Here is a 25,474-nt window from a genome sequence, read left to right as displayed (position 1 = left end):
ATACTGAATAGTCAAAAGAACATTTTTCAAGGGAAATCAGTAATTTTGAAACAGTTGGAAGATGTAGTAGATCAGATGTACCGTAAAGAAACAGATGAAGTCACACATGGTACACACTAGGTGTAATTTCAGTAAAAAGTTTATAACAATTGATCATATCAACAACAACAGAATTGATGGTGCTAAATTCTACTGGGTTCCTGGACGCGGAAAAACATACTTACTGGATGTAGTTAATGCACTAATAGTATTCAGAAGCGAGCCACGAAGAGTGCCTATGTTTCTTGAGTGAATTAACATTCGCTGTGGCCGAGCGATTCAAGGCGCTTCAGTCCGAAACTGCGCTGCTGCTACGGTCGCAGGTTCGAATCCTGCCTCGGGCGTGGATGTGTGTGATGTCCTTAGGTTAGTCAGGTTTAAGTAGCTCTAAGTTCTAGGGGACTGATGACCTCAAATGTTAAGTCGCATGTGCTCAGAGCCATTTGAACCATTTGAATTAACAATACTCGACAAAGAAAAAAGAAAAAGACTTCATAAAGTCAAGTATTTGTTTGTTATATAATTGAATGTAACAGTCTGAGAGAATATATTTGTAATGGTACTAATATTTAGAAAATAGAAACGTAGTTAGTGATGTGTCTATGTATTATTGTACTACATGAGAGAGCATAGAATTCGGGAGAAATACTTTTATTTGAAATTTCCCACATAGTTCAAAGCTGCAAAATATCTTGTACCCTAACTGCCTATAACTGAGTAAGCATGTGTTAAGGTGTTTGCATTTTCTAATTTCTTAATAGCCGAGAAAGACGAAAATACGCCAGTGGTCTGTGAATTAATGTTGTTCATGTTGTACTTATTTTAACAAATTTTTTGTGTTTCGTATTATTTTGTTTGAGGTATTCATTAGGTGACTGACAGCGGACGGATTTAGTTATTACAAATCCTGAAGTCTTAAGTATGTGTTGTGATGACCTGCTAACGACATGAACAGTACTTTCGCGTCGCAGGTGGATGTTCCTCCATTTAAATATGAGGCAACGAAAGAAGCAGCAAAAAAGTGTAACGTGAAAGTTGATGAGTATCATTCTCAGCTTGACTTTTGCTCATGAATGTGCACTGGTGTGAATAATAAAATCGGGCTTGTGAATTCGTAGCCGGACTTTGTGTCACTTTACGGCATCAAAGAAAGCAATTAAAACCATGACCGTCTTGGCTGATCATTTTATTAAACAACATAGCAGAAGAAAAAAACATAGATTTATTTCTTTTGACTTAGACTCCGCATTCTGAAAATGAACTTTCTACAGTCAGAGAAATATGTAGAATAAGTTTATGCTGCAAGGTAAATGGCCTGCTGTTCAAAGATTCACGAAAGAATTAGTATCATAGCATGTCAGCATCTCGTCACTTCTCACTGTCAGTTTCGTGTATGTTTTGTGCACATGGGCTTTCCTGGGAAGCGCTGAATTCTGCGACAACACATAACTAGAATAAATCACACAGACGATCATGAATATCGTTCTTCACATGTTCCATTTATTCGCGAAGTAGTCCCAATATTTAGAACAACAAGGCAGTATTCCTTGCCCCAAAAGTTTTAAGAGGTGACTTCCCTACCTATTCCGGTGAAACGATATCGTAATCCGTTTGCAACTATTGCTTTTATATTTGAGAATGGTCAGTTAATTCGCTGATATCGATTCTTACCGGAGAATATACTCCCCCTCTCTGTGTCCAGAAGCTTGTTCCCTACATAGGAGATGTGGAGATGTGGACAATGAATGCTATTGAGGTCCGCTCAGTGATGCGCAGCCATCAAAATACTGACTTCAATGTGAGAAAACACCGGCTCTATCTGATTTCTTATGGTGGGCATTAACAGAGAACGGTAACAAGGAAAACAAATGAAGCAATGATACTAACACTTAGCGAGCCACTCAATACGTATGACCTACAAGCCGTCCACATACCATTTATATGCACAAAATTCTTACGTATTGCGAACAGAATACTGGAACTGTGAACAATGACTGAATGGCGGGACAAAATGGCGGGAAATGATCTATTGCGACCAGGAGACAGGCAATATGGACACCAATCTCATTTTGTTCTCAAGAACATGGCGATTTATTCAGCTTCAAAACTACCTAGATTTTGCATGAAAAGAATGTGTCAGATTAATACACTAATCTTTGGTAAGATGTAGAACAATCGCTACATGTTAACCTAACAATTTCATCATGAATCGCTACCAAACTCTTTCAAGCACAAACTAAGCAATATCATATACACTGAAGAGCCATAGAAACTGGTACACCTACCTAGCATCGCCTATGGCACCCATGAGCACGCACAAGTGCCGCAACACGACGTGCCATGGACCTGAGTAATGTCTGAAGTAGTGCTGCACGGAACTGACACCATGAATCCTGCAGGGCTGTCCGTAATTCCGTAAGATTAAGGGGGGCTACAGATCTCTTCCGAACAGCACGTTCCTAGGGATCCCAGATATGCTCAATAATGTTCATGTCTGGGGAGTTTGATGGTCAGCGGAAGAACTGAGAAGACTTTTCCTGGAGCCACGCTGTAGCAATTCTGGACGTGTGAGGTGTCGCATTGCCCTGCTGGAATTGCCCAAGACCGTCGGAATGCACAATGGACACGAATGGATGCAGGTGATCAGTCAGGATTCTTACGTTCGTGTCACCTGCCTGAGTCGTACCTAGATGTCTCAGGGGTCTCGCATCACTCCAACTGAACACGCTCCACACCATTACAGAGACTTCACCAGCTTGAATAGTCGCCTGCTAACATGCAGGGTCCATGGATTCATGAGGTTATCTCCATACCCGTACACATCCATCCGCTCGATACAATTTGAAACGAGACTCGTCCGACCAGGCAACATGTTTCTAGTCATCAACAGTCCAACATCGGTGTTGACGGCCCCAGGAGAGGCGTAAAGATTTGTGTCGTGCAGTCAATAGGGTACATGAGTGGGCCTTCGGCTCCGAAAGCTCGTATTGATGATGTTTCGTTGGAATGCTTCGCAATCTGACATATGTTGATGGCCCAGCATTGAAATCTGCAGCAGTGTGCGGAACGGTTGTACTTGTGTCACGTTGAACGATTCTCTTCAGTCGTCGTTGGTCCCATTCTTGCAGGATCTTTTTCCAGCAGCAGCGATGTCGGAGATTTCATGTTTTGCCGGTTTACAAATATTCACGGTACACTGGTGAAGTGGTCGTATGTGAAAATCCCCACTCCATCGTTACCTCGGAGATGCTGTATCCGACCGCTCGTGCGCCGACTATAATACCACGTTCGAACTCACTTAAATCTTGATAACCTACCATTGTACCAGCAGTAACCGATCTAGCAAGTGCGCCAGACGCTTACTGTCTTCTGTATGCGTCACTATCGTAGCGCCGCAGTCTGCCTGTTTACATATCTCAGTACTTGAAGCCATGCTTATACCAGTTTCTTTGGCGCTTCAAAAAAAAAAAAAAAAAATTATATATATATATATATATATATATATATATATATATATATATATATATATATATATTGGTGTTTTGCCCTTAAAGAGCGCATTTGGACTAAACTACATAGACAGTTCCTTTTGCTGCCTTCCTTGCTGCCCAAACTTCCCTCATTCGCTCGCTGTTTTTCTGTTTCCGGTCCTCTGTCCATGCTTCTTGTCGGCTTTGTGTCTTCGGCTTCATCTTGATTGCCTTTTTGGTTGCCCATATTTCTTTCATCTTCTGGCTGTGATCTCGCTTGCGTTCTTCGGTCCATTTTACGCCTGTTCGTTTGTCACATATGTATATATGACACGCGAGAGCACTGTACAAGGGAATACTTAGATAATCTGGATTGCTCACCCTCTCCTACGTCCTCACACACATTCTCCCATACTCGTACTGAATCACGCATTGAAATTCCTTCCAGTTGGAAAGTACACTACTGGCCATTAAAATTGCTACACCAAGAAGAAATGCAGATGACAAACGGGTATTCATTGGACAAATATTTAATACCTGAACTGACATGTGATTACATTTTCACGCAATGTGGGCGCATAGATCCTGAGAAATCAGTACCCAGAACAACCACCTCTGGCCGCAATAACGGCCTTCAGAGGCCTGGGCATTGAGTCAAACAGAGCTTGGATGGCGTGTACAGGTACAGCTGCCCATGCAGCTTCAATACGATACCACAGTTCATCAAGAGTAGTGACTGGCGTATTGTGACGAGCCAGCTGCTCGGCCGCCATTGACCAGACGTTTTCAATTGGTGAGAGATCTGGAGAATGTGCTGGCCAGCGCAGCACTCGAACATTTTCTGTATCCAGAAAGGCTCGTACAGGACGTGCAACATACGGTCGTGCACTATCCTGCTGAAATGTATCGTTTCGCAGGGATCGAATGAAGAGTAGAGCCACGGGCCGTAACACATCTGAAATGTAACGTCCACTGTTCAAAGTGCCGTCAATGCGAACAAGAGGTGACCCAGACATGTAACCAATGGCACAATGGCACCCCATAGCATCACGCCGGGTAATACGTCAATATGGCGATGAGGAATACACACTTCCAATGTGCGTTCACCGCGATGTCGCCAAACACGGATGCGACCATCATTATGCTGTAAACAGAACCTGGATCCATCCGAAAAAATAACGTTTTGCCATTCGTGCACCCAGGTTCGTCGTTGAGTACACCATCGAAGGCGCTCCTCTCTGTGATGCAGCATCAAGGGTAATCGCAGCCATGGTGTCCGAGCTGATAGTCCATGCTGCTGCAGACGTCGTCGAACTGTTCGTGTAGATGGTTGTTGTCTCACAAACGTCCCCATCTGCTGATTCAGGGATCGAGACGTGGCTGCACGATCCGTTACAGCCATGCGGATAAGATGCCTGACATCTCGACTGCTAGTGATACGAGACCGTTGGGATCCAACACGGCGGTCTGTATTATCCTCCTGAACCGACCGATTCCATATTCTGCTAACAGTCATTGGATGTCGACCAACACGAGCAGCAATATCGCGATACGATAAACCGCAATCGCGATAGGCTACAATCCGACCTTTACCAAAGTCGGAAACGTGATGGTACGCATTTCTCCTCCTTACACGAGGCGTCACAACAACGTTTCTCCAGGCAACACCGGTCAACTGCTGTTTGTGTATGAGAAATCGGTTGGAAACATTCCTCATGTCAGTACGTTGTAGGTGTGAATGCTCTGAAAAGCTAATCATTTTCATATCACAGCATCTTCTTCCTGTCGGTTAAATTTCGCGTCTGTAGCACGTCATCTTCGTGGTGTAGCAATTTTAGTGGCCAGTAGTGTATTAATAAAACTTACTAAGTCCCACTGCGTATATAACCAAAGAGCTTACAACCTATGAGCCCCTACAGAGGAATAATCTACTTCCAAAATCAGCTTTAGAGATTCAACAAAAATTCTTTTCCCCAATTAAACAAATGCTTTCACACGCTAAGACTGACACAGCAAAGGGTGGCGCATTCGCACATTCTGTAGTGCGTCACCAGCAGACCAATTCTGCTCTGTCTCACTCACGTTGTTGCCTCCCTAGCTGAATAATCTTCACACGATTGTTTTCTTAAGTACACCACATTCGCGCGCTGCCTACCATCATTCTTTGCTTACCTCAGGAACGGCGCTTCTCATTGCCTAGTCTACAGACTGCGAGAGCAGCGGCATTTACTCAGCACGTGTCCATTCCTGTGAGTTAGAAAGGAGTCACACGCAAACTGTAAAACTTGTAAGTACACTGGAAAAGGATATCAGTGAACGTGGTGTAAGCATTCCATTGGCCGTGCGGCTGATAGTCACGTAGTACGTTAGAGGCAATGTCTCAGTTACCACAACACCGTACTCGTCCCCACAGTCATTACTCCATATGCAATTTTTTTCAAATTAATATTATACATCCTAGCTTGAACTAATACAGGGCAAGCCAACAGCCTTCGCCTTGTCTGTCCAGACCCCGACCACCAGGTTCACTGAAGCCAAAGTAACCCATCACTCACCACGAAACGTTGCTTACCCGAGGAAAGTATTTCACTCACGGGTTAAATCTAGGACTTATTCTATCACAAGCAATAAATTATTCAAAATTATCTCTACGTACACACTTGGTTTCATCTACATTATCGAGACGGAGACCTTCTTTCCTAGCTGAAAATTCTAACATTAGCAAATCTCCCATTTAGCTTTCTGAAAGCATTTCCTGTGAAATTTATCTTACAAATCTCATATACAATACCGACATTCGTGAGATCATTCGGAGCTCATACAAAAATCAACTTCACACCTTCACAGTCAGCGCACTCGCTCCCCGTCCGATCTTTATGGAGAGGAGAGCTGGACTTCCTTAAGGTAGCTGACTACAGCATACTGCATCTGCAGATCCTATCGCTTCTTTGACTTCTACACCAAAGGGTGATACTCATAAGTTCGTAACGAATTGGAATTGCAGTGGCAGAATCCGTGACATCCTATCCAACACGTAGCTGAGGACACACACAAGGGGACAGCCACACAGATTACCACTTAACTCAAACAACACACAAAATAAAGCTAAAAGGAGTATGAGGAAACACGAAGATTGGGATAGGATGTGCAAAAGATAAATACGTACACTAAGTCGTACACAGGCTTTGAATAACTCACAGGAAAAATAGTCGATCATGGCTTGATGTCTGAATTTTGCAACAAAATGTGAAAGAGGAACAACGTTACGCTTTCAGTTTTAGTGACTTGAAGAGTATGTTTACGAGTAACAAATTTGAGGTACAGTTATGAGCAAATCGTTAATACAGAGAAGATACTTGCAGAAGAGAATACAATTCCGTCTGGGTGACAGTACGTTTTTAGCGTAGAGACTGTTCTACTTACCTAGACGAGGAGATTGATCTGTACAGGTGACACCATCTGTTCAGAAATCTGTTGTACAGGAAATAAGTGGTTAAAATGGAAGTGAAAAATTTTCAATTTTTTCTGATTATATTTATTAATAACATACCAGTAACTACATGGCTTTACAGAATCACATTCTAAAAGTTTTGTCGCCTTTGTCAGAGACAATAATTTTTTAACTGTCTACAAGTGAGAGTAATCGAATATGTAATTAATTCTGGTCTAGATATGACACTCAAAATAACTTTCGTTTGTGTGAAAGGAAAATTATTTGTGGCACAGATCTAAGTTCTAAGACGCAAATTAGACTACGTTATTTTTGTTTGAGAACTTTTGTGCAACATCAGGAACGGAGAGATCCTGCAAGGCAAGCAAAAACTCTCATCGAAATGATCAACTGAAGCTAGATTCTGCTTGTGACGTCGCCCCCTTGTAAATTAATTGACGGTAGTAGAATAGACAGCAAGGTAGAAGCGTCGGAGTAAAGATGAGGATGCGGAGTTGCCTAAGGTACTGACACCCTCCTAGCGGTACGTGTGTGTCGCGAAACTGCAAACGACTCGCACGATTGCAAGGTAGAAGTGACACGCCGTATTGTTAGAAAGCGAACACGACAGCCCACTGAAGGGACAAGATCACCTCGCCTTTGCGTAATTTGTTGTGCAATCTGCCTCTAATCCGTTAAGATGCTACTCGACGCTCTGAGCGGAAGTTATCTCTGGAGAACTGGGCGCTGTAGTGGCGGCGGCGACGGCGGGAGACGGCGGCAGACGGCGGCTACTGCGGCGGCGGCGGCGGCGTCGGCGCCGGCCCTGGGGCTGGCGGCCGCTCGGCCGCGCGCAGCTGCGTGCGGTGCGGGAAGCGCAACTGGTAGGCGGGCTCGCCGCCCTCCGCCACCCACACCGAGCCGTTGGGGGCGGCGCGCAGCACGTGCAGGGCGGCCGCGGCCACGTGCTCCGGCCTGCGCGAGCACACACACACACAGACAGAGCAGGGGTCAGCGGCGACAACCAGCAGTCCGTCACGCTAAATACACTACTGGCCAAATTGCTACACCAAGAAGAATCGCAGATGACAAACGGGTACTCATTGGACAAATATATTATACTGGAACTGACATGTGATTACATTTTCACGCAGTTTGGGTGCATAGATCCTGAGAACACAGTACCTAGAACAGCCACCTCTGGCCGTAATAACGGCCTTGATACGCCTGGGCATAGAGTCAAACAGAGCTTGGATGGCGTGTACAGGTACAGCTGCCCTTGCAGCTTCAACACGATACCGCAGTTCATCAAGAGTAGTGACTGGCGTATTGTGGCGTGCCAGTTGCTCGGCCACCATTGACCAGACGTTTTCAGTTGGTGAGAGATCTGGAGAATGTGCTGGCCAGGGCAGCAGTCGAACATTTTCTGTATCCAGAAAGGCCCGTACACGACCTGCAGCATGCGGTCGTGCATTGTCCTGCAGAAATGTAGGGTTTCGCAGGGATCGAATTAAGAGTAGAGCCACGGGTCGTAACACATCTGAAATCTAACGTCCACTGTTCAAAGTGCCGTCAGCGCGAACAAGAGGTGGCCGAGACGTGTAACCAATGGCACCCCATACCAACACGCCGGGTGATACGCCAGTATGGTGATGACGAATACACGCTTCCAGTGTGCGTTCACCGCGATGTCGCCAAACACCGATGCGACCATCACGATGCTGTAAAGAGAACCTGGATTCATCCGAAAAAATGACGTTTTGCCATTCGTGCTCCCAGGTTCGTCGTTCAGTACACCATCGCAGGCGCTCCTCTCTGTGATGCAGCGTCAAGGGTAAACACAGCCATGCTCTCCGAGCTGACAGTCCATGCTGCTGGAAACGTCGTCGAACTGTTTCGTGCATATGGTTGTTGTCTTGCAAACGTCCCCACCTGTTGACTCAGGGATCGAGACGTGGCTGCATGATCCGTTACAGCCATGCGGATAAGATGCCTGTCTTCTCGACTGCTAGTGATACGAGGCCATTGGGATCCAGCACGGCGTTCCGTATTACCTTCCTGAACCCACCGAGTCCACATTCTGCTAACAGTCATTGGATCTCGACCAACGCGAGCAGCAATGTCGCGATACGATAAACAGCAATCGCGATGGGCTACAATCCGACCTTTGTCAAGGTCGGAAACGTGATGGTACGCATTTCTCCTCGTTATACGAGGCATCACAACAACGTTCAACCAGGCAACGCCGGTCAACTGCTGTTTGTGTATGAGAAATCGGTTGAAAACTTTCCTCATGTCAGCACATTGTAGGTGTCGCCACCGGCGCCAACCTTATGTGAATCCTCTGAAAAGCTAATCATTTGCATATCATAGCATCGTCTTCCTGTTGGTTAAATTTCGCGTCTGTAGCACGCCATCTTCGTGGTGTAGCATTTTTAATGGCCACAAGTGTATAATACAAAATACTCTGATACTTGACTTTTCCTTGATGTTGTGATACGAATGATTCATATACTATGTGATCAAAGTATCTGCACACCCCTGAAAACATACGTTTTCATATTAGGTGCATTGTGCTGCCTCCTACTGCCAGGTACTCCATATCAGCGACCTCAGTAGTAATTAGACATCGTGAGAGAGCAGACTGGCGCGCTCCGCGGACCTCACGGACTTTGAACGTGGTCAGGTGATTGTGTGTCACTTTTGTCACACGTCTGTAAGCGAGATTAGCACACTCCTAAATATACCTAGGTCCCTGTCCCGATGTGATAGTGAAGTGGAAACGTGAAGGGACATGTACATCACAAAAGCGTACAGGCCGACCTCGTCTGTTGACAGACTCCGCCGGCAGTTGGAGAGGGTCGTAATGTGTCATAGGCGGCCATGTATCCAGATCGTCACGCATAAATTCCAAAATGCATCGTGATCCACGGCAAGTACTATGACAGTTAGGCGAGAGGTGAAAAAACTTCGATTTCATGGTCGAGCGGCTGCTCGTAAGCCACACATCATGCCGGTAAATGCCAAACGACGCCTTCCTTGGTGTAAGGAGCGTAAACATTGGACGATTGAAGAGTGAAAAAAGGTTGTGTGGATTGACGAATCATGGTACAGAATGTGGCGATGCGATGGCAGTGCGTGGGTATGGTGAATGCCCGGGGAGCATCTGCCAGGATGTGTAGTGCCAACAGTAAAATTCGGAGGCTGTGATGTTGTGGTGTGGTCGTTTTTTCATGGAGGGACTTGCACCCCTTGATTTTTTGCGTGGCACTATCACAGCACAGGCCTACATTGATGTTTTGAGCAGGTTCTTGCTTCCCACTATTGAGGAGCAATTCGGGGATGGCGATAGTATCTTTCAACACGATCGATAATGGACGGCCTGTGACGGAGTGGTTACACGACAATAACATCCCTGCAACGGACTGGCCTGCACAGAGTCCTGACCTATCCTATAGAACACGTTTGAGATGTTTTGGAACGCTGATTTCGTTCCATGCCTCACCGACCCACATCGACACCTCTGCTCAGTGCAGCACTCCGTGAATAATGGGCTGACATTCCCCAAGAAACCTTCCAGCACCCGATTGAACGTATGCCTGCTAGAGTGGAAGCTGTCACCAAGGCTGAGCGTGGGCCAACACCAAATTGAATTCGAGCACTACCGATGGAGGGCGCTACGACTTCTAAGTCATTTTCAGCCAGGTGTCCGGATACTTTGATCACATAGTGTATGTATCTCCGCTTATCCAAGTTTGGTCTTTATTCCAGGAGAGAAGTTAAAATAAATAAACGTTACTATTAACCTACACGATGTATGAAATTCATTCGTGTCATGTGCTAAGCGAGAGCACATTCGTTAAATTATTTTAACTGCAGAGAAATACGAGATATATTCGGAAAGTAAGGTCCGATTTGGCGCGAAATGGAAACCACAGCGAAAATTCAGTGGAGCTTCGCGCAGATGTGTTGGGCAGTGTCTAGTGCGCCTGTCGATGGCTTCACGTCGCTCTTTTCAGTTCAGAGCGCAAAGTGATCACGTAGAAATGCCTGAAACTACAGTGTCTCCCACCAACTATGTGGATCTGGTGAGACGTTTCGCCTGGAGCTATGCAGCCCACGTAACATAAATTTCATGCGTCGCTTTCTTCAAGACACTTCTCAGCCTCATTCTGCAGGGGCAATGAAGACGCTCCTGCAGCGTTTTCGATGCGAAGTGTTTGATCACCCACACTGCAGCTCTTAATTGGCTCCCTACGATGTTCATCTCTGCTCACATGAACCAGTGGTTACGGAGACAACATTGTGGCACAAACAACGAAAGGCAGACCAGTGTAGAGAATTGGCGGAAAGCACAGACGGCTGCTTTCTGTGACGAGGGTACTGGAGAGTTTGCACAACGTCTAAGTCAGAGCGGCGACAATTTAAAGAGGGAGCTGGAAGGTGTGACTAACTGTTGCGAATACAAAATTTTTGTTTTTCACTGTGGTTCCCATTTCGCGACCGATCGGACCTTACTCTCCGTTCAGCCCTTATACTTTTGCTATGTCGGGCCTGTTCATCACCACACATAGCAACCAGTCCCGCATCAGTGTCAAGCGGGTGGCCTATACAGCAAAGCCGCAGGGGCCACTCCGGAAGACGACAGCCGGAATTTCTCGAACAGCTGCTGGTCCAGCAGGCGGCAGCGAGAAGTCACTGGCCCTGTGGACCTACTTGCCTCTGTGCAATCATACGGCCACGAAAGGGTCCGGTTGCATCCTGGCTTCTACACAATATTTAAGCCGGCACCTCGACTGTGCTACGGCAGTTCATTCCTAGTGAGCTTTCTGGGCCAGATGCTGACTGCAGTAGTGATTCGTCAACCAAAGTGTGGTTAACCGTCATAGACGCCATAGTCTGTCCAGCAACGTCCTCTATGTGGACCAGCCTATGCCACCAATGGGCTTCACCGAAGCGAGGCCTCTAGACAGAGGACGTGTGTGGATTTTGCTGTTGGTCGTCATGCTGCTTTGTGTTATTAACTATTGCATTCCAAAACGAACTGCCTTTGATATTTCTTGAAGCAATCAACGCAACAGACAGTTATTGTGCCATTCGAATGTAATTCTAACCAAACCACGTGCTGTCGATGTAACAACTTGCTCCAAGGAGAAGAAATTACTTAATGTGTGTGCTCTGAATTTCTTACCTGGGATCCGTTCTTATTGCGCCTCCAGTGGCGCCGTACGTATCAATTTTAACTATCTATGTACAAGTAAAGCCGTGTCGCAGCTAATAAAACATCAAAAAAAATTCTGTCACAAAAATTTTGGATCAAAAGCCTGCCCGGTAATATTTACTGCAAGTACGCCTGGCAGTTAAGCTTACAGGTATAGAGACATAGAGAAACATAAGGAAAAGTCACTATACCACAGATACCAATTGGCCAGAAATGTTTTGTACTGTCCTCTCTTGCAGTTAAACGTCAATTAGTTCTCCATAAACCACAAACCGATGTCCTCATTACTCTCATTGCATTATATTCCACTTGCTCCAAGGTGACAAATATGTAGACTAGAAGCAGAGGTGTCTTCTGCCGTGTTTCGTATTTAGCTAGAGATCTGGAAAGTCACTGGACCTAGGGCACAACCCTGTGGCGCTCTCACTTCACAGGTACAAAATCCACCATTATTCTACTAGATCCACAATCCTTCATATGTTTAACATACAGAACTTTAAGGAAGTGGCCAATTTATCAATAAGGAACGTGTCATGTGTGTTAAAAATAACATCCGATACAACTAGCAGTTTTTAGTTAGATAGCCATTCGAATGTGAACTGCTTCTACTGGAAAAGACATTTATGATTATTATCGTGTATAAATAGTCACCCGGTAACTATCAAATACTCTTAGTGAAACATGAGTCATTTTGTGACAGTCGACCATACATAGCAAATGGTAGTTTTTGCATATTTCAAAAGTAATTTTCTTAAACACTCAGATAAAAGAAATACGTGTATAAATACTCACCCGATAACTTTCAAATACTCTTAGTGAAACATGAGTCATTACTGTGACACTTAGTCCACCATACATAGCAAATGGTTGTTGTTGTTTTTGCCTTGAGTCCTGAGACTGGTTCGATGCAGCTCTCCATGCTACTCTATCCTGTGCAAGCTTCTTCATCTACCAGTACTTACTGCAACCTACATCCTTCTGAATCTGCTTAGTGTATTCATCTCTTGGTCTCCCTCTACGATTCTTACCCTCCACGCTGCCCTCCAATGCTAAATTTGTGATCCCTTGATGCCTCAGAACATGTCCTACCAACCGGTCCCTTCTTCTTGTCAAGTTGTGCCACAAACTGCACTTCTGCCCAATCCTATTCAATACCTCCTCATTAGTTATGTGATCTACCCATCTAATCTTCAGCATTCTTCTGTAACACCACATTTCGAAAGCTTCTATTCTCTTCTTGTCCAAACTAGTTATCGTCCACGTTTCACTCCCATACGTGGCTACACTCCACACAAATACTTTCAGAAACGACTTCCTGACACTTAAATCTATACTCGATGTTAACAAACTTCTCTTCTTCAGAAACGCTTTCCTTGCCATTACCACTCTATATTTTATATCCTCTCTACTTCGACCATCATCAGTTATTTTGCTCCCCATATAGCAAAACTCATTTACTACTTTAAGTGTCTCATTTCCTAATCTAATTCCCTCAGCATCACCCGACTTAATTCGACTACATTCCATTATCCTCGTTTTGCTTTTGTTGATGTTCATCTTATATCCTCCTTTCAAGACACTGTCCATTCCATTCAGCTGCTCTTCCAAGCTACTCCGAATTTTTCTTTTGTTTCCTTTACTGCTTGCTCAATATACAGATTGAATAACATCGGGGAGAGGCTACAAACCTGTCTCACTCCCTTCCCAAGCGCTGCTTCCCTTTCATGCCCCTCGACTCTTATAACTGCCATCTGGTTTCTGTACAAATTGTAAATAGCCTTTCGCTCCCTGTATTTTACCCCTGCCACCTATAGAATTTGAAAGACAGTATTCCAGTCAAAATTGTCAAAAACTTTCTCTAAGTACAAATGCTAGAGATGTAGGTTTGCCTTTCCTTAATCTATTTTCTAAGATAAGTCGTAGGGTCAGTATTGCCTCACGTGTTCCAACATTTCTGCGGAATCCAAACTGATCTTCGCCGAGGTCGGCTTCTACTAGTTTTTCCATTCGTCTGTAAAGAATTCGCGTTAGTATTTTGCAGCTGTGACTTATTAAACTGATTGTTCGGTAATTTTCACATCTGTCAACACCTGTTTTCTTTGGGATTGGAATTATTACATTCTTCTTGAAGTCTGAGGGTATTTCGCCTGTCTCATACATCTTGCTGACCAGATGGTAGAGTTTTGTCAGGACTGGCTCTCCCAAGGCCGTCAGTAGTTCCAATGTTGTCTACTCCCGGGGCCTTGTTTCGACTCAGGTATTTGTATATTTCAAAAGTAATTTTCTTAAACACTCAGATAAAAGAAAGTATTTTGAAAGTCACTCAACACTCAAGACCTAACAGAATCACATAGTAAAGCAGTACACTAAACACGGTATTTGTGGCTGAACAGTCAATGATACACGTGTTTACACAGCAGGGTTTGTAAAACAAAATGATCATGTAGCACCATCAGTCAGGGCTAGATCGGCTGCCTGGTGCAGCTTGCCCGTCTTTGAAATGAAATGGTTACGACAACACAAACGCCCAGTCTCCAAGCGAAGATAACTTCCAACCCGATCGGGAAACAAACACAGGACCAAACCATCTAGAGGCAGCGGCGCTGCGCACAGAGAGAATTGTCTCTTTGAACATGATGCTCGACTAGCCATACGTAAAAAGAAGTTGGAATAATCAATGGACAGACAACAGAAAATTTCAAGACACTCTTAGATGAAGCTGACGGGACGGACGTGTATATTGTGGCAGGCATCAACTCCAATTTCATTGTACTTATATATCAATTTCTATCAGCTGCTTTCCTAATAAAATAATACAGTCTGACACTAATATGCATTCCGTCTTCAGGCCACAAGTGGCCCAAAGGGACCATCCGACCGCCGTGTCATCTTCGGCTGAGGATGCCGGTAGGAGGGGCGTGTGGTCAGCACACCGCTCTCCCGGTCGTGATGATGGTTTTCTGTGACCGGAGCCGCTACTATTCGGTCGAGTAGCTCCTCAATTGGCGTCAGGAGGCTGAGTGCACCCCGAAAATGGCAACAGGACATGGCGGTCCGAATGGTCACCCATCCAAGTGCCGGCCACGCCCGACAGCGCTTAACTTCGGTGATCTGACGGGAACCGGTGTAGCCACTGCGGCGAGGCCGTTGCCTCTGACACTCATAAGACATGGAAAAAGAAATTGATTACAAAAGGAATCGATATGCACTGCACAAAGAAAAGTAAATTATGTGAAATGGTTAGAAGTAACAGAGAAGTAAGAATGATTTCTTTTTACAGAAACTACTATTGTGTTTCAAGGAAAGTAATTAAAAAATCGATAACTCCTGTATAATATCTCATATTAATAATGCAGCTAATAAAATTAAATCCTGATGGCAATAGTCAAATACATGGCCGAATTCATGTTCTCTCTCTCTCTCTCTCTCTCTCTCTCTCTCTCTCTCTCTCAATATATATATATAGTGTGTGTGTGTGTGTGTGTGTGTGTGTGTGTGTGTGTGTGTGTGTGTGTGTGTGTGTGTGGAACATGTTCGGTTACATTTTTAATGCTTAGAAATTACAGCCTAATAAGTTGGATTATCTGATTTCCAGATTCCCTTACACGATATCTATTAAAATAAGTGTTACTAATTACCAACAAATCTTCCAGCTTACCTGTTTTTCGACGGCAGTGGGACAGAGAATATGTACACAGGAACAATAACACTCCTACCCTAAAATAACGGTCGCTATCTCAGTTTGTATCTAAAAGAGCCTCACCACAGAATATGCCGCTTTTAAATTCACGAATCAGGTTATACAAAAATTTAAATGACAAAATACTGACGACTGGTAGTCTCTGTGACTGGTGTAAAGCATTTAAAAACGCACGTCACAAAATTTTAAATTCAGCAACTGGAAATATAAATAAAAATTCTTGAAAATTAATATCTAGTTCTGCGCAAACTGACTGTTACTAAACATAGATTTAAAAAAGCCATGCATGTACAAGGCCTGTCCACGCGATTAGAAATAATTCATGAACGTAAGGCAGCAACGAAACAGAATATTCTAAATCCTTAAGGTTTTATTAGTATGAACCTTAACTGGTATTCACGTGTTTCAGATCTTAAATTTTTGAGCTCTGCAACTTGTGTGGTATGGATAATATCAGAGTTTGGAGATGAAAATGTCTAAACGTTGACATGTCTCACACCATCATTTTCTCGTGTCACTCGTCATTGAGGAAGAAAGTGCTTGTACCACAGACTCATGCAATAAGGATACTATGTGGAGCCTGGAACAACTGTTACGCGGCTATTTAAACAAATAGACGTACTGACAACAGCCTACGTTTCTTTGACGGTCGTTAAACAAACGTCGGGCGAAGATCGGGAGACGAAACCCAACAGACAGTACGTTATCAAAATGGCTCTGGGCACTATGCGACTTAACTCCTGAGGTCATCAGTCGCCTAGAACTTAGAACTAATTGAACCTAACTAACCTAAGGACATCACACACATCCATGCTGAGGAAGGATTCGAACCTGCGACCGTAGCGATCGGTCGGCTCCAGACTGTAGCGCCTAGAACCGTACGGCCACTCCGGCCGATAGTACGTCATCAAGTGGCTACGAAAGACTCAGCAGTTTTGTATATTGATAGCAGCCTCATAGTGAACTTAACTCTTTATGTAGCTTTCTTGCCAAAAATGAATCGCAATTACAGTAGCTTTCATAAAATAGTACTGGAAGAAAAAAAATGACTTACAGTATCCTACAATCAGCCTTTGTGGGGCATAGAAAGGAGTGCAGTACATAGAAACATGATGTAAATGTAGCTTCAAACATATACTAGGATCTCATATCCTTCATAACTTATTTAACTCCATAGCAAAATTTCCGAATGTGTATTATTTTGTGTGTACGAAGATTATGCGTGCGTGCGTGTGTGTGTGTGTGTGTGTGTGTGTGTGTGTGTGAGGGAGGGAGAGAGAGAGAGAGAGATTTAAAAACAGGCACGTGAACGGTCTGCATATTGTCCAATTTCATCGAGAAAATCTGTTATATTTGGCAAACTGACTGTTTCTGTATCATCGCAGATACGATCGTGCTGCAATTAACTAAATTATCAGCGACAGATACATGCACAATGATGAGCCAAAACATTAGAACCACGTGCTTAATAAATAAACTTGTTGTAGCTGGGATTCTCAGTCATAAAATTTTTTTGAAGGACGTCATCTTTCCGCCAGTGACGATTATAAGTTTTTATTACACTATTACAATTTCAGCCTGAAGCAATTATCAGGTGCTGATATTAAGACTTTAAGCCATGTCAACGTAATGTAAGCTGACACATTTGCATGTCGTTGTCAGTACTGTTAAATACACTCGTGTGGCGTTGTTACACAGTGCGAGCACATGTATTCAAACATCGTAAAACAACATAATCTGTAAGTTCACGTGTTCGTTAAACAATCACTAGTCACAAATGCATTAGACCGCAGCCGCAGACTACTGTTTGCAAGCTACCTGCTTAATAGCTTGTTTTTCCGTCTTTGCAAGGAAATACATCACTGATTCTATTTATCAAGGATTCGACAGTTTGTTGGTAGGTTTTTAGAGGTGCGTGGCGCCCGATAACAACCTCCGTGGGTTCCACAGGATTTACATCGGGCGAATTTGGTCGTTGAGACATCAACGTGAGTTCACTACAACGCTCCCCAAACCACTGTAGCACAGTTATGGCTCCGAGACACGGACGCTTATACTGCTGAAAGATGATATCGCCGTCAGGGAGACTTTAAGCACGAAGGGATGCAGGTGGTTCGCAGTGTCAGCATGTCTTCGATTACGACCACAGGTCCCACGCAAGCGCAGGAGGATGTCTCCCGTAGCACAGTAATGCTCCCACCAGGCTGCGCTGCACGTCTCGAGCCGCTGTTCACCTCGATGACGGCGTTTGCGGAGAGGATCATCGACCTGGTGTAGCAAAAATGTGATTCACCCGAAGAGGTCACACAGTTTCACTGATTGACGGTCGATTTACGATGCTGCTGTCGTAATTGACCATATCGTTGGGTCAACATGTGAACACATAGGAGTGCTCTGCTGCGGAGCTACATGTTCAACAATGTACGATGAACTGTGTGCTCTCAGACACTTGTGCGTGCACCAGCGTTGTGCTCTTTCGGAAGATATGCCACAAATCGCCATTTATCATACTTTACATAGCAGACACGCCTCCGAACGCCTCGTTCTGTGAAGAACCGTGGACGTCCAACCATTTAGCGCCTAGTGGTAGTTTCACAGTCCTTCTATCTCTTTACGTAGGTGTTCACGACAGTAGCACTTGAACATTCTACCAGATTCGCCGTTTTCGAGATACTCGTTCACAGGTAATAATAATCTGTCGTAAGATTCCATGTTTCACTACAGGTTTTCACTACAGAAATGATCATCCAATAGCAGCAAGTACTAGGCTCTTGCCGGCTGGAGGACCGAGCGGTTCTAGGCGCTACAGTCTGGAACAGCGCGACCGCTACGGTCGCAGGTTCGAATCCTACTACAGGCATGGATGTTTGTGATGTCCTTAGGTTAGTTAGGTTTAAGTAGTTCTAAGTTCTAGGGGACTGATGACCTCAGAAGTTTAGTCCCATAGTGCTCAGAGCGATTTGATTTTGAACTAGGCTCTTCATCTATGCCGATGACACAGCAGCAGCTGTTCAGGTTCCAACCTTTAAAGAAGTAGAGGGAAAACTGTCTCTAGCAGTGGATGAATTCTCCAAGCAGTATGATGCCAACCACCTGAAGCCCAATCCCAGTAAAACTGAAGCGAGCGCCTTCCACTTACGAAACAGGGAAGCGCAGCAATAGCTGGACATCACATGGCGAGGAGAGCAACTGGACCATTGCCCAACACCAGTCTACCCAAGTGTCTCACTGGACAGGGCTCTGACGTACAGGCAGCAATGTCTAAACGTGAAACAGAAAGCCGTTGCTCGCAATGGGATACTTAAGAAGCTGATTGGCAGCAGCTGGGGAGCCAACCTGCACCTCCTGAAGACTTCTGCACTTGTCCTTTTTGTATTAGCCCCTGAGTACGCTGCTCCAGTGTGGAACGCTTCACCTCATGCTAAGCAAGTCGATATTGAGGTCAGCGATGCTGCAAGGATCATCTCAGTATGCTTGAAGCCAACACCAGTGCACAAATTGTATCCGATTGTTGGAGTAGCCCCACCCAGTATTCGGAGGGCCACTGCGGCAGACAATGAGAGAACAAAGCAGGAGAATGGCAGCCGACATCCTCTGTATGGTCATCAGGCAGCAAGATCCCGCCTTAAATCCCGCAAGAGTTTCCTCGCTAGGACTGCGGCACTGGAGGGAGCAACAGAGGCAATTCGTCTTGCAACACGGATAGCTCACTGTACGTAGACGTATCACCGAAAGAAGAACTAGCTCCTGGCGAAAACCTACAATACTCTGTGTGGAGGTCCCTCAACCGCCTAAGAGAGGGCGTCACCCGATGCAAGACCGATCTGAAGAAATGGGGAATCCTTCCAGCATGTGTAGACACCTCTTGTGACTGCGGGGCTGAAGAAGATCCGAGCCAATTTTAGTAGACACTGACGAAAACGCAAGGAGAGCCAGTAACAAATTAGATTAACACGCAGAGATTCAAAAACTAAACTACCAAATCACACAGATGAAACTATATAACTCGCTCCTGGTTAAAAACTCTTAAAATGTCACACAATCGGGTACTTTCCTGCTGCTGCTCTGTCTTGGTCGACGTGTCCTCACTGACTGACTGGCTAATGCCATTGAGCATCGCTAGCTTTCAAAACAAACTAAGAAACGACTATCGACAGGTTCCGTAAAACTGTACTGTAGACACTGACGGAAAAAGAAGAAGTGTGTGTAATCAATTAGATTAACATGCAGAGATTCTAAAACTAAACTACCAAAGCATGCAACAATGACAAGATAAATCGAATAGAAATAAAATTAAATGAATCTCGTACTATGTATCAAAAACTTGAACCAAGTGGTTTTTGTTACTATATCGAGTACATCAACAGGAACTATAAAGATCTAGTCATATATCGCGGAACAAATTGCCATAAAAAATTCGTTGAATATCCGAGGGTTGGAACTTGAATAATGGCAACTATTTATTTACAGCTCGTACAAAATAGATGCGTGTTTCAATGTTTTACTGACCTTCAGAGTAGTCACCAGCATCCAGAGTAGTCACCAGCATTGTGTATAACCCGATGCCAGCTATTTGGAAATCGTAGGATACTCTTAGCAGTGCCAGTTGTGTTGACAGTTCGAGCGGCGCCGTCTATTGCCCGACGAATTCGTAACAGTTCTGAAGCGAATGCCATGCCGTGAAGTGTTTCCTTCAGTCCAGAAATAGAGTTTAACTCACGAGGGCTTAAGTCAGGGGAGCGCAGTAAGTGGTACAGCACTTAGCAGCCCCATCAGTCAAAAAAATCAGTAACAGCTTGCACTGTACGTGCTTGAGCATTGTCCTGCAAAATGATGGTCAGGTCCTGCAGAAAGCGTCATCACTTCCGTCTCTATGCTGTTCATTTTGGGACCACAACCTACGACCATATTCGCTTCAGAACTGCTACAAATTCGTCTGGTAATGGACCGCGCCGCTCGAACTGTCAACACAACTGGCACTGCTAAGAGTATCCTACGACTTCCAAGTCGCTGGCAACGGGTTATACATAATGCTGGTGACTATTTTGAAGGTCAGTAAAACTTTGAAACTCGTATCTATTATGTACGACCTGTAAATAAATAGTTGCCACTGTTAAGGTTCCAAACCTCGTATGAAAAAAGAGGTTAGAGAAATGTTTCTTAAACTGCATAAATGAGACCATCGATGAACAATCAAGACATGTAAGATCTAAAATATGATCATCATGTAGACATCATTATGGAAAAAATAATGAAAAGCTTCATCAACATGGTCATTTAAAAGTGAAAATGTATAAATACATTTGTAATTGATGTAACTGACAACTGAAACATCCTAATTTTATGCCAGTTTACTGCATAATCTCTCAGGATGTGATTCTCATTTGATCATAAAATAACTCAGTTGTGCCACAAAAACAAATAAATTTGAGACCCAACAATGAAGAAAGATATATTAGTTTTGGCAAGAATAGAGAAAATTTAAAGATGGGGTTTATTGGTACATTCAGATTCATGACTTCAAGCCTTGACAAACTTTCATCAGATTTGAAAAAGAACCAAATGTCGAACATTAATTTTCTCCAGAAAATCGAGTCAGTCAAGTTATTTTCCAGAAAATCTAGTCAGTCAAGTAATCAAGATACAATTATATGGCTAGTGGAAGAAATTTTAAGAAACAGTTTCCATTGAGACAAGAATTTAACAATAAACTGAATGATTGTGAAGGAAATGATGAAGATTGTTACCATAAAAAATTAGTTTGAAAACAATTTAATATAAAAACTGTGATCTGATCTGTATCTTGGCCCATGTCTTTGAAAATTTTAGAAAAAATTGTATAAAAACATGCGATTTGGGTCCATTCTGGTACTTTACTGTACCTCCTTTAACTTGGGATGGACTGTTAAAAACGACTGGACAACCACTTGAATGATTACATTATTACAATATGATTATTAGGGTATAAAAACGAAAAAGAGGTAGTAATCCCAATGCTGTAAAATATAAGTAAAGGCAAATAACAAACGCATGAAAGATTATGACGTAAAAAAGATATCAAACTATTTAGCATATTTAGATGTAGACAATCTGTGTGGATGTGCTGTGAGTCAATACTCACCATAATATGCTGGATTTGAACAATCTAGAATCTTTTAATTCTACAAAAGTAAGTGAGATGTCAGACACTTCTAATATTGGATATATATTTGAAGTGGATCTAGAATATCCTAGAAACTGCTTGATTTACATAAACATATAAGCTCCCAAAACTAAAATTGTGCCTCAAACTAAATAAAATAAGTTGATAACTACTTTGAATGATAAAAATAGCAGTTTCCTACAGAAATATTAAACACTATCTATCTCTAGGAATCAAGACAACAAAAATACACAGAGATATCTAAAAATTGAGGAATAATGCAGTATTTGGAAAAATGTTAGAAACAGAGTGGATATAAAATTAGTTTCAGACGGAGGTAAGTGTGATAGACTTGGAACAAAGCATAACTTCAAAGAGCGAGTAATATTTAATGAAAATTTTGCTGCAATCACCTGAATAAAACTGAAATTATGTTTAATAAAGCAATTTACATTGATATGAGTATGCTCGGTTTATGTAAAAAACTTATGTATGATTTTCGTTATAGACTTATGAAAGCAAAAGTTTTAGAAGAAATTAATGTAACGGAAAAATAATGGAAGAATGTTGTGGTTTATGAGCAAAATTGTGGCATTATGAAGTTGGCGACAGGGACAAAAAATCAAAATGAGTCAAGAAACTTGTTAAAAATAAGATAAGCTTAGAAGATTAAAAAGATTGTTTGTTTAATAATATTGAAGAATACAGGACTCTAAATTGAATATGAAGCATTGAACATAAAATCTGTTCAGCTAAGGTAAATAAAAAAGCATGAAGGACTCATGATGATAAATGATATGCTCTGGAAAATAAAATAGGTACATGGCCATATGCACATTATGCACTGATGCTGTCATCTTCTTCATCTTCATGACAATCAAAATCTGGAGTCTCTTCTTCTTCATCATCTTTAAAAAGTGAATAATATAATTCAGGTTTATTACATATCATTTTTGATATCTCTTCAACAGTTACAGGCTTTCTGTTGCTGTTTTCTAAGCTGTCCCATTTATGCAGAAAAAATTTAATAATGAAAATAAAAAAACTGAAATTAAATTTTATTAATAAAAATTTATTCCATATAAATATAGCCCCTAGTCAGAAACCTGAACAATGAAAGCAATTCTAATGTGTTTAAAATAATTTGCGAGCTAGCAGTAAATGTTTTGTATAACATTACTGTGTGTGAATATTTTAAACTAGATATGGAGGAAAATTTGTACTAAGTTTAATAACAAGTTTAAGATTCTTTTACCAGACAGGTATTTAAAATTAATAACTCACAGGGATTTTCAGTTTTTTGAAGATGGACAGATTAATGTAATGGTTTAAGGACAATGAAAAATAATAACAATGCATTTTTAGTTTAACTAAAATTCTTTTAATGTTATTTCTGTTACCTGCTGTTATACTGGTGTCATATTTTTCTCTCCCAATGAACCCACTTACTACTGATATATATATGTATATATATATATGTATATATATATATATATATATATATATATATATATATATATATGGTGGTCCATTGATAGTGAACGGGCCGAATACCTCACGAAATAAGCATCAAACGAAAAAACTACAATGAACAAAACTCGTCTAGCTTGAAGGGGGAAACCAGCTTGCATGATGTTGTCCAGGATACCGAGCAGCATACATAGCACACGCCCCTGATCATCTTGATCACATCAACACGACATCGACCTTTTCCACAATTAGTAAACGGTCCATTTTAACACGGATAATGTATCACGAAGCAAATACCTTCCGCACTGGCGGAATGTTACGTGATACCACGTACTTATACGTTTGTGACTATTACAGCGCCATCTATCACAAAGCGAAAAAAGTGGTCCAACTAAAACATTCATATTTCTTTACGTGCTACACGAATATGTAATAAAAAATGGGGGTTCCTGTTTTTAAAAAAACGCAGTTGATATCCGTTTGACCTATGGCAGAGCCATGTAGCGGGCCAACCATAGCGCCATCTGGTTTCCCCCTTCAAGCTAGACAAGTTTTGTTCTTTGTAGTTTTTTCGTTTGACGCTTATTTCGTGTGATATTTGGCCCGGCCACGATCAATGGACCAGAGAGAGAGAGAGAGAGAGAGATAGAGAGAGAGAGAGGGACATTTCCGTGCTCACAAAAATTAGGCTCATGGAAAGAGCTCCTGACCGCAGACAGTCAGTCAGTGTATCCATTTATCCAGTCACTATTCAGCAAACATATATATATATAATTCTAAGAATAATTAAAAAAATAAATGAGTAGGAAAACGGCATATATATATATATATATAACTCTCTTTCAAATTCTGAAGGTGGCAGGGGTAAAATACAGGGAGCGAAAGGCTATTTACAATTTGTACAGAAACGAGATGGCAGTTATAAGAGTCGAGGGGCATGAAAGGGAAGCAGTGGTTGGAAAGGGAGTGAGACAAGGTTGTAGCCTCTCCCCAATGTTATTCAATCTGTATATTGAGCAAGCAGTGAAGGAAACAAATGAAAAATTCGGAGTACAGGGTGGTCCAAAAGTCCGGAAACACCCTCATAAAAGCCAAATGGAGTAGCAAACAAGGAAACAGAGTCCCTACACACGAGGAACGGGAAGGGGGAAACTTTATAGGCTAATCCACCAACATGGCGGCCATCTTGAAAGCCACCATCTTGGATTCAACTCCAAAATTTCAAATGGAAATGTGGTCATGTGACATTTCAAACAGATAGAGAATTTCACTAGAAAAACAATGCCGTTGTTATTTTAAACATAGCTTTATTCATTCTCGGGTTATAGCCAATTACGTGTGGCAGCGGTGGGGCCCTCGGCAGCATGTGTGTTATGTGCCGAAGAGACGTTACACTGATGTTACACAGTCCCGAGAGACCACCAACGTGGTGGCCACTCCACAGCACCCCTACGACCAATCCACTTTTGAGGGAACTGCACGTCTAGGTACGCTCGCAAATTGTGCCCATAATGTGGTGGGGCTCCTTCATGGTGGAAGCATTCCTAAAATGCCCCGTCCTCCGTTAACAATGACGGAAACACTTCTTCATACAATAACCTCAGACAACCGTTGGCTGTTAACGTACCATCAATAAAAAATGGTCCAACGACTCTGGTACACCACACACCACACCAGATCATCACTTTTTGTGAGTCGACCGTTTTGGAAGAATCAATCCAGTGCCAATTTGTGTCGGACCAGTATCTGTGATTCTGATTGTTCACTTCACCATTGATAAACCAAATGGCTTTATCACTGAACAGCACCTGATAGGGGAAACGTGTGGGTGTATCTGCAGCTGCTGTGTCGCCCATTCTGTCAACTGTACCCGACGGCCTGGTTCATTCTCGTTCAGGTGTTGGAGCAGCTGACTTTTGTACGGGTGTCATTTGTGCTGCGATAAAATTCGCAGTATGGAGGTACGGCTAACCCCACATTCTTGTGACAGGCGATGAGTACT

At 42.9% G+C, this 25,474-nt stretch overlaps 1 protein-coding gene and 1 pseudogene across 1 annotated transcript in view; both read right to left on the bottom strand.

The window, feature by feature from the left end:
* The window catches only part of LOC124803474 (15-hydroxyprostaglandin dehydrogenase [NAD(+)]-like), a 148,912-nt gene that overhangs the window by 24,097 nt on the left and 99,341 nt on the right, over nt 1–25,474 (bottom strand). The window contains exon 6 of the mRNA XM_047264666.1: nt 7,788–7,914. Coding sequence (XP_047120622.1) covers nt 7,788–7,914 — 127 coding nt within the window. The remainder of the gene's footprint in view (nt 1–7,787; nt 7,915–25,474) is intronic.
* LOC124803894 lies at nt 15,195–15,312 on the bottom strand (annotated as a pseudogene).

The sequence above is a fragment of the Schistocerca piceifrons genome, chromosome 6, assembly GCF_021461385.2.
Source record: "Schistocerca piceifrons isolate TAMUIC-IGC-003096 chromosome 6, iqSchPice1.1, whole genome shotgun sequence".
Classification (NCBI taxonomy): domain Eukaryota; kingdom Metazoa; phylum Arthropoda; class Insecta; order Orthoptera; family Acrididae; genus Schistocerca; species Schistocerca piceifrons.
Note: the sequence above shows the minus strand (reverse complement) of the source record. Positions and strands in the feature narration are given on the sequence as shown.